At 27.1% G+C, this 10804-nt stretch overlaps 1 protein-coding gene across 1 annotated transcript; it reads right to left on the reverse strand.

The window, feature by feature from the left end:
• Positions 1 to 4185: 4185 nt before the first annotated feature.
• LOC110612743 (putative receptor-like protein kinase At1g80870) lies at positions 4186 to 7040 on the reverse strand. The gene has a single exon (XM_021753525.2). It carries the CDS (start codon positions 6653 to 6655, stop codon positions 4505 to 4507), a length of 2151 nt encoding a protein of 716 aa, XP_021609217.1. The 5' UTR covers positions 6656 to 7040; the 3' UTR covers positions 4186 to 4504.
• Positions 7041 to 10804: the final 3764 nt, after the last annotated feature.

Consider the following 10804-nt stretch of genomic DNA (forward strand, 5'->3'; position numbering starts at 1 on the left):
TTAAATAAATAAAATAGTAACGGATTTAATAATGGAATGCAACCTAATTAGTAACGAATTTAGTAACGGATTTAATCCGTTACTATTTTTAAATAAAAAAATTGATTATTTATTTTTTAAAATTTTAAATTTTCATTTTAAGTTAGTAACGGATATAATCTGTTACTGATTCAAAAATTAGTAACGGATTCTATAATCCGTTACTAAATTTTAGAAAATAAAATACTGCGCTTTTATTTTAAATTTTCGCATTTTTATTTCTAATTTAGTAACGGAAAAAATCTGTTATTGAGTCCGTTACTAATATAAAATTAATGACGGATTAAGAAATCCGTTACTAAAATTTGGAGAATAATACTGCCTTTTTATTTTAGTTCGCCCGCATTTTTTTTAAATTTAGTAACGAATTTAATCCGTTACTAAATCCGTTACTAAATCCGTTACTAATCTAAAAATTAGTAACAGATTAAAAAATCCGTTACTAAAATTTGGAGAATAATAACGCCTTTTTATTTTAGTTCGCCCACGCTTTTTTTAAAATTTAGTAACGGATTTAATCCGTTACTAATCTAAAACTTAGTAACGGATTAAGAAATCCGTTACTAAAATTTGGAGAATAATACCGCCTTTTTATTTGAGTTCGCCCGCGCTTTTTTAAAAATTTAGTAACGGATTTAATCCATTACTAAATCCGTTACTAATTCGCATATTTATACACTCACCCATTTTATCTCCCTTAACTTCATTCATTTTCTTTCTCCCCATTTTCTTTCCCTTTCATTTCATTCATTTTCTTTCTCCTCTTCTTTCCTCATTTCTTCATTTCTCCCTTATCTTATTTTTTTTCTTAATTATTAACTCCATTTTTTTTTCATTGTCTTTCATTTCCTTCAATTTTCTCTTCAATTTTCTTTCATTTCCTTCAATTTTCTCTTCAATTTTCTTTCATTATTGATCTTCCTTTTATCACTTGATTTTTGTTTTATTTTCTCTCATATTTTTTCTTTCATTTTCTTCTATTTTCTTTCCTTTTCTTCTATTTTCTTTCATTTTCTCTTTCACTTTCTATCATTTTCCCTTCCTTTTTCTTTCATTATTCATTCATTTACTTTCTTTTCTCTCATATATATACTCTAACCTTTTTTTTTACATTCTTTTGTATATCTTCATTTTCTCTTTATTTTTCTTCATTTTTTCTTCATCTTTCTCTCATTTTCTTTCTTTTTTCTATTTTTTTCTTCCTTTCTTCTCATTTTCTTATTTCCTTTAATTTTCCCTTTTTTCTTATTTGCTCTTCATTTTTATCATTATTTTCTTTTATTTTCTTTCTTTTGTTATTTTCTCTTTTATATCTCATTTTTTCTATTCTCTCACATTTTTTCTTTTTTTAAATTTTTTCATATAATTTTATAATAATTTTCTCATAAAATTAATAAAATTTAAAATATTAAAGTTAATATTTAATATAAAATACAATGAAAAAATTAATAGTTTACCATAATTAAATTATTATCTAATGTAAAATATAATGAAATAAATTAATTCCATTTCAAAAAAAATTATATAAATTAATAATTTAATATAATTTTTTAAATATTTTTTAAAATTAACAATAAATTTAATAACGGAATATAAATTTAATATATTTTTTTTATTTTTTATTTTATCAAATTAGTAACGGATTAGTAACGAATTTTTATCCGTTACTAAATTTAATAACGGATGCAATTTATTTATATATTTTTAATTTTTATTAAATTAGTAACGGATTTGAAATCCGTTACTAAATTTCATTACAAATCCGTTACTAAATTTCATTACAAATCCGTTACTAAATCCGTTACTAAATTAGTAACAGATTGCTAATCGGTTACTATTGCATTAGCAACGAAGTACATAGTAACAGATGTAAATCCGTTACTAATCCGTTACTAAATTGGTTAGTAACGGATTTTTCATTGATTAGTAATGGAAAAATCCGTTACTAATCCGGAAAAATCTTGTAGTACCTCTTGTTGCAGGTTCGTACGTATAGATGATTTCAGGACCATCCCTGTGTCAGGCAAGCATTTAATTCCCTTCGGCGCGTGAGTGGATAGGGCTGCGAAATGACTGGACCCGCAATTATTTCTTCCTGTGCCTGGGTTTGAGGAAAAGGGACCGAAACCCAGGAAGGTCTGGCTTTTAAGTCTGAACTGGGCTGAACCGGTCTGATCAAGTGACTTAAATAAAAGTCCAGTCTGGAGGATGAACGGGTTGAGCCCGACTTGTTCGAGGGTTTAGGAGCCTCCTGGTTGTGGACTGCTACTATCGGCCTCATGATGGGATGAAGAAGCCTTAAATTTAAAATTAATGAATTGTATGAATTAAAATTTTTAAAAAAACAAAAAATGCCATTTCACACTTTAGATAAATTTGAATTCCTGCTCCTACTTGGAAGAACAACAAAAATGTATCGCCATAAATCAACTTGAAAAAAAAAAATTAAAGTAATTTTAAAAAAATTAAGATAATTTCTTATAATTAAAATTTTGTGACAATGATTTATCTCTTGATTACTGTGTCAATTTTTATATATATTATAATAATAAATGAGTTATAATTTATAATAAAAATTAAAAATATTTTTATAAGTAAATTAAAATAATATAAATATTAATATAGCTATAAGTAATAATTATTATAAATTTATTATACTAGGTCAAATTAATTTTTAATGTTATTAACTTTAAATTTAGTAGAATTAAATTACTTATTATAATAAGAATAATTTATTGAATTTAATATAAATTTTATTTATAAATATATAATATATAAAATCTACATTTATTTAAGTATATAATTAAAATTTAAGTAAATAATAATTTTATTATTTAAATTAATTTAAAGTTAATAAAATTTGAACTTTGTATACATTTAAATTTATAAGTAGATGATAATTTTATAATTGAATTTGAATATATAGTGAATGATAGATTAAGTAAATAATTATTTCATTATTTAAATTAATTTAATATTAATAAAAAATTTAAATTTTAAGTTATATATAAATACTAAAATAACTCATTTAAATATTAAATAAATAAAAAGTAATATATAAAATTTTTAAATAATAATAATTATATATGTAATAAATACATATCTATAAATATAAGCTTTTTTTTAAGGAAATATAAATTATATTTTCTAATTATTTAATCCATTAGTCAATAGTTTTTTTTTTGATAAATTTAATATCTTAATCAATATTTTTTATTTTTTATTTTAAACTCATATTCTACAGTGGGCCTTAAAGTACAATCTGTGTCTGTTTAAGGGCTGCTGCTATTTAATGTTGGGTTAACCATATTATTCTGGAAACCCTAATCATTAATATTAGTTAATCATTAACTATTTAACCCTTAATTTTCATTTATTTAATTTAATTAATTTTATTTTTAATAAAAATTTAATTTATAGATTGAATCTCTAATATTAGTTAACTCTTTTTATTCCATTACATTTTGGTTGTATAAATTTTAAATCTGGATCCAAAAAATAATCATATGGGCTGAAATTTGGGTAAAAATTCCCAAGGAGGAGGAGGTGGGGAATCTAACCCTAATCACCAGGGAATTTATAACCATCCAATGGTGATAAGCTCATTCAGTGGGTAATTTGTTTTAGGACCTAATTACTTGATCATGTCACTTTTAATAAGATTGAGACATGTCTGGTTAACAAAACCTGCCTAAATTAAAAGGAACAAGCATCCAAGGAATGAGGAACAAGGGCTACCACAATTACAATGGTTTTCTATTTATGTGGAGTCAGGAGTGTGGACCATAATCCTTTAAATAGGTAGGTATTTTCAGAAGCAGCTATAATATCCATTAATGCACAAGCATATCCAGAGTCTGTTTTTGGTGCATTTACTGCATTTTCTTCTTCTAAAACTATGTTTTTTTCCATTGTCGGAAGATATTTGGGGAGGGACAGAGGAATTGAACTCTGGGTACTAGGGAATTATTCCAGCTACATTTGGTTTCCTGTTTCTGAAGAAAGCCAAAAAAAAAAAAAAAAGCAAAAGGGTATATTCCAGAAATGTTTTTGGAAGCTGAAATTATTGAAGAAAGCAAAAAATTGCTGATTTTATTTTCATTTAGCAACACCATTTGTATCTACAACTAACAAACACAAAGGATGTAATTAATTGAAGTTTCATTTATGCCCAGCTGGAAAACTAAACAAAAACTAACACTTGCAGCAGCAACCGTTTTAATTGTTCAGGCAAACCAGCATTAGCTTTCTTGTCCTAATTCCTGAATCATCATTGTAATAAAGTGAGCTGCAAGAGTAAAACAATGTTGAACATGATACTTGAGCAAAGATAGCAGATATCAATTTGTCTGATTTACATTAATACAGCTTCCAGTCATCTCTCCTGCAAGGCACTCTGCCAAAACCCCATATAAGTACAACATGACACAAGGAGAAAAAAATGAAGAATATGTACCAGAACTAGCTACTCTGCATTGGATTTCTGTCTTCTCCGCGATCTGCTAAACAATTTAGATGGTGGAGAGGGAGAAAACTCAAATGGCAGAGATGGAAGATCCATATCCCCTTTCAAAATCTTTACAATTTCTCCAATATCTGGTCTCAATTCAGGCATCTTCTGCAAGCAACTCAATGCTAAGTTGATGCACAAGCTTGCCTGTTCTTTATTGTACTCATCTTTCAATCTCTCATCCACAAGTTCTAAGATGTTGCCAGATTGAGCTAGGTGCCTACACCAACTTATCAGATTTGCTTTCTCAAGCTTCATGGGTGAAGCTAGAACATGTAATGGCCTTCTACCGGACACGATCACCAGAACCAGAACTCCTAAACTGTATATATCAGCCTTCTCCATCAAGTACCCACATCCACCATATTCTGGTGCTACATAACACAGGGTGCCTCTCATGCTCGTTGTGCTGCTTAACTCGCGACTAAAAAGATCTCCACTCCACATATCACTTCCTGCAGAATGCAAATTCTTTTTCTTCCACCCTCTTCTGAAACTGAACTCCCCATTTTGATCAGATTCATTTAGAGTCTGCTCCCCAGAATTCATTCGCCTATGGAAGTGAAACCGGCGACTCAGATGAAAATGTGGAGCTTTAAGCCTTTTCTTCCACTTGGTTTCAAGATTCTTCAGCTTATTACCCTTCTTGCTAATCTCATCCAAGTGCTCTTCTTTCCACCACTCTTTCATCTTCCTATTCTTCCTTTTGCTATTCTTCCTGCCCCTTGAATCTTTCTTCTCATATTCTTTTATGCAAATTTCAAACCCAAGTTCATTTAACTGAGGTTCACTAGCATCTTCCACTTTATCTAATGGGGATGAAGGATTCAATTCTCTTCTATCAGAAGTACTTTTCTTTTCTTCAACCCAATCAGGATTCGCCGAGGGGCAAATCTGGCTCCCAATCCACTCCATAACATAATCTTTACTACACAATTCACCACTTCCATCCTGTCTCCACCACCAATCCTTTCCCCATTTTTTTGTGCAAGTGGAATCATCAACCACAGATGAACCAGTATTCAGCTCTTTGCTATGATCAATACTACAAGGCTCATCATCACAAGGCACAAACTTACCATTCCAATCATCACCACAAACATCCACCCCAGAGACTTCCTTCCCTTTCCCATTTTCTACCTTAACATCACTCTCACTTGCAATGTTGGCGTTATAATTGAAAGAATTCACATTCAAAGCTCTAACAGTATAACAGTTTCTACTATTTTTTGAGGAAGAAGACGCTTGTAAAGCACGAGCAAAATCTACCTCTTGACATGGCTCCACAGGAGTACCAATTGCAGGAGTCTCTGAGGTCAAGTTTCCAGAAAGCTCCTGACTCTTCCATAGTTCTTGACTCTTCCCCAAGTCTTGGCTAAACAAATCAACCCCAAATTCACCATCCACCTTAATTCTTGATAACCCAAAATCTGAAATCTTGGCTCTAAAATCAAAATCAAGCAAAACATTGCTAGGCTTAATATCCCCATGAACCACTGGTGGATCACATCCCAAGTGCAAAAACTCGAGTGCTTTTGCAACATCAAGAATAACACTGAACCTTCTGTCCCAACTCAGGCTCAAATGCCCATCCCCAAATAGCAATTCTTGCAAACTTTTATTAGGCATATACTCATAAATAAGCAAGCGCTTATTCTTTTCAAAACAGTATCCCAATAAAGTAACCAAGAAAGCTGACCTCAAAGCCCCAAGAATCTGCAACTCATTTTGGAACTCTCTCTCTGATTGTAAAGAGAGAGTATCAAGCCTCTTGATAGCATATAGCTTCCCATCCCTTGCAATGCCTCTAAAGACAGTACCAGAACCACCTTTGCCAATAATATTATCATCATCAAAATCGTTAGTGGCAACCTTGAGCTCTTTGTAAGAGAATCTCTGAAGCTTTAGAGGAGTACCAGAGTCGAAAGGGATTGTTCTTGAGCGATTTACAAGAAAATACCAAAGATGGTAAAGAAAGTAGAAAATTGTAAAGATAATCACAAGAGATGCAGAGATTGTTAGTGTCAAGAACAAGATTCTGGTCTTAGTGATAAAACCAGGCTTATGATGGTAAAAATAACTTGGAGACAAAGGCCTTGAAGGCATTCTTTATGCAGTAAAGCTTAATTCTTTTCCTGGGTTCTCACTGGAATTGCAGGATTTGGCCTTAGAAAATGGTGAAGAGAAAAGGGTATGTCAATGGGATTTTCTTATTCTTTTTTCTTTTGAATGTTCATTCTAAATTCTTGCAATCTGCATCCAATGCTGTAGATTGCTTTACAGTTGGCTAATTGATGATGGTATTTTAGAAGTGTAATTGATATAATAGGTTGATGATGATTCTTGGAACAGTGATTGATTAGGAAAATGGATGAAGCGTGGAGTGGAGGGTCCCAAGACGTTTTTGACTAAAGAGAGAGCTTTTGCAGATGCTGTAGAAAAAAGAAAATGGCGAGAACTTGGATTATTGTGTTAGTGGAGGAAGAAGCGGCGGTAAACTGATAATTCTATTCTTTTCATTTGTTTATTTATTTTTTATATAATATAGCTATAAAAATATTAAAATAATAAAACAATTTATTTACATTATTTATTTAAATTATTTTCTAACTGCAATTAAAGTAATATTTTTGGAAAAAAATTTAATTTTTTGCTCTCAAAGTTGTTGCCAACCAGGCTCCAAGTGCTAGTAGTTGAAAAATCTGGTAAAAACGCAAAGGACCACTATCCCAATATTTCCTTTAGAGAACGAAATGCAAGAAATATATTTTCCTGAGTTTAATAAAAAACACTGATTAAATAAAGTGTTTTCAGATTTGATATTACAATAAAAATTAAAATTATTCTGCCAAACCAATAATAAAGGCACACCATCTCAAAAATTGGGATTGTTGATTGAATTCAATTGAATAAATTAAAAAATTAAAATTTTAATATTTATAAAAATATTAATCAAAAAATATAATAATTAATAATTAATTAAAAAATAATAATTAATATAAATAAATATTTTTTCAATCAACATGATGATACATGTTGAATAATCATTTAAAAAATGAGTGTGGTTAGTATTTCTCTTCTAATAGTTGTAAGGTTGGGTTCTTTTGAAACATTTGTGGCCAATTTCCTTAAATAACGGCTTTGTTTTTTTGTTAAAGCTATAAATGAATTGGAGATTGAAAATTAGGGTTTTAAAACTTTTAAATTTATTGCACTTCAAGACTTAGTCTTGTGGAAAGTATATTCTGATAAACCTAAGAGATCTGAGATTCGACTCCTCCAATCTCCTATTTTAAAAAAAAAAAAAAAATTCTTAAATTTATTTTAATATATTTATTATTAGATTAAATTCAGCGGTTAAATAATGATTTTAATGACTGTACAAAAGCTGCACCACATGAATCCTTTGATTATCCATCATGGGATGGAAACACAAAACAATTTCACTTGATTGGACGTAACTATTTAAATTATTTTAATTTTTTTTTTAAAATTAATATATTTTTTTAGTTATTACAAAAAAATTGATAGAAATATAAATAAAAATGTAAAAATTATGATATAATATTGACAAAAATGAAAGGAGAAAGATAAAATTTTTGAAAAAGGTAAATGATATAGTATGGTCCCCAATGTCAGCTTTAATACAAAGTCATTCTATTAAAAGCATTTTTTCACTAAATCTCCTTTGAATGTTATTCGATAAAGAAATTTACAAGAGCTGAATTTAATTGATTTTTTTTTATTAAATTTTATATTTAAAATGAAAAATTTTTAAAAATTTGAACTTAAAAAATTATTTTAAAAGAAATAAAAATTATGCATGACTGAAAAAAATTAATTTAAATATTTTCTAAATGAAGAAAAAGACAAAAGACATAGCTACCTATGCACATATGGGGTGCTAGAATGAAAGTGGGAATGGTCTTAGTGTAAAGCCAAAGAATATTTGTGACATTTGATATATACTTGACAAAATGTGAATCCTCCAAAATCTGTCTAAATTCATTACTATTCCCGGTAAATAATATTAATACTTTGATTCAGTCAAACTACTAAAACTCTATTCAATAATAATTTTTAAAATAGTTTTTAGTATTCAGATAAAATCTAAGTAAAATAATACGTAGAATCTAAACAAATCGAGTCGAACTGAATTTTGAAAAATTTAAATTTAATTCGTTAAAATTTTTTCGAATTCAAATTTTACTTATTTCGAATTTGAACCAAATATTAACAAGTTTAAACTTAGCTCGTTTAGCAAACGAGTTTAGACGAATCGAGTTTTTATTGAGTTTAATCTCGAATAGTTCATGAGTAGTTTAATTTATTTACATGTATAATGAATTTTATTTTAAAATTAATAAGTTTGAACTAAAATAATTTTAATTAAATAAATATATTTATAAATTAGTTCGTAAACTTATAAAGATGAATTTTTAAATTTTAATAATTCAAATATATGCCTGTGTAACTAAATTATATGAACTGAATTTTAAAAAATTTAGATTTGTCTTATAAAAGTATATGTAGAGTTATTTCTTTTATAATAATAATCTCAGTTTATTCGTGAGTTTGCTCATGAACTCAAAAAACGAATTGAATTCACGAGTCTTATTGAGTCAAATACTATAAAGTTTAAATTTGACTTGTTTATTAAACGAGTCTCAAAATTAAACTCAAACTTGAATCGTTTAAAAATTGAATTGAACTCGATCGAATTTTTATCGAATTGAATATCGAATAGTGCACGGACGATTCAATTCATTTACACCCTAAATTGATAAGTTGGATAGGTGAGAAAGATTTGAGGGTATGGGTGCGTTGTTGGAGTTTTTGGCTAGCTTTTGTGTGGTGGTGGGCTGTGGGGTTCTCTCCATCAACAGAAACAGGAATTTGAAGTTGAGATTTCAGATTGAAGCATTGGATACTTGTTTCATTTTTTTTCTAAAAAAAAATTATTTGTTTATTTATTTATTATGCCTTGATGGTTTTTGTATTTTTGCCTGTTTGAATTTTCTGGATTCATTATGCATATGCATTGTTGTGCATGTGCTTTGATAATATATAGGACCCTCATATACTAAAGGCCAATAATAGCTCTATGACTTTAAAGATCTCCCCCCCCCAAAAAATTAGAGGCTAATGTTGAAAAGACAATGCATCCTTTTAATTAAAAATTGTGAACTGATTAATTAAATAATAATAATAATAATAAATGTACACTAATAATCTATTATCATGCAAACTTTACTATAATGATTTAATTAATTATTTTTCAATTTCAAATACACAAAAAAGCTACCAGACAAAATCACTATCATCTCAATTACATAACCCTAATCAACTTTTCAGAAAAGGTTATAATTTGTGGGGATAAGTTTATCTGATTTTTTATTTCTAAATGATTTTAACTATACATTCCATTAAAATATAATAATAACCATATTTATTATCTCAAATAATCACTCGATTTTAAAATATATATTAAAATATTTTTAAAATTTAAAAAAATTCAATAATTAATCATCTCATTAGTTTTAACCATTAAAATTTTTTATTATTAATTCTTCAATTTTATAAAAAATTTATTACTTAATATATTCATATTGATGATATTTTAAAATTTTGTATAATATTTAACAATTAAAATTACTAATGAGACTAATTTATAAATTTTTTGAAATGTCAAAAACATTTAAATATATTTTTTAAAATTAAAAAACTAACTAATGATTTTTTTTTAAAAAAAATAATTTTTTTCTGAAATAAATTAAAATTTTACCTATATTAATGATAGTTGATCCTATAAAAAATAAATTTGATAAGCATGAATAATAATAATTAAAAAAAGATAATTCGATTCAATTTAAATTAATAAATCTAATTAAATAATTAGGTGGAATTAATTTAAATATTTTATATAATTTATATAATTTTTTAGTAATTAACTAATAAATAATTATTTTATATCTAATTATATATTTTAATTTTAATTTTACTTTCACTTTCTTAATTTTTGTATTTGTACTAATTAATTTTTTTATTTTTATTATTACTAAAAATATAATATCTCCATTTAATTACTTTTATTTTTTAATTTTTTAAATATTAAAATTAGTCACATTTTAAAATAAAAATAAAATAATGTAGACATTTTTTTTAAAAAATTTATAAAATTAAAATTAGTTGTATTTTGAAAGAAAGTTAAATTAACATGTAGAAATTATTTTAATTTTTTAATTTGTGTAAAAT

Source organism: Manihot esculenta, chromosome 4, assembly GCF_001659605.2.
Source record: "Manihot esculenta cultivar AM560-2 chromosome 4, M.esculenta_v8, whole genome shotgun sequence".
Classification (NCBI taxonomy): Eukaryota; Viridiplantae; Streptophyta; class Magnoliopsida; order Malpighiales; family Euphorbiaceae; genus Manihot; species Manihot esculenta.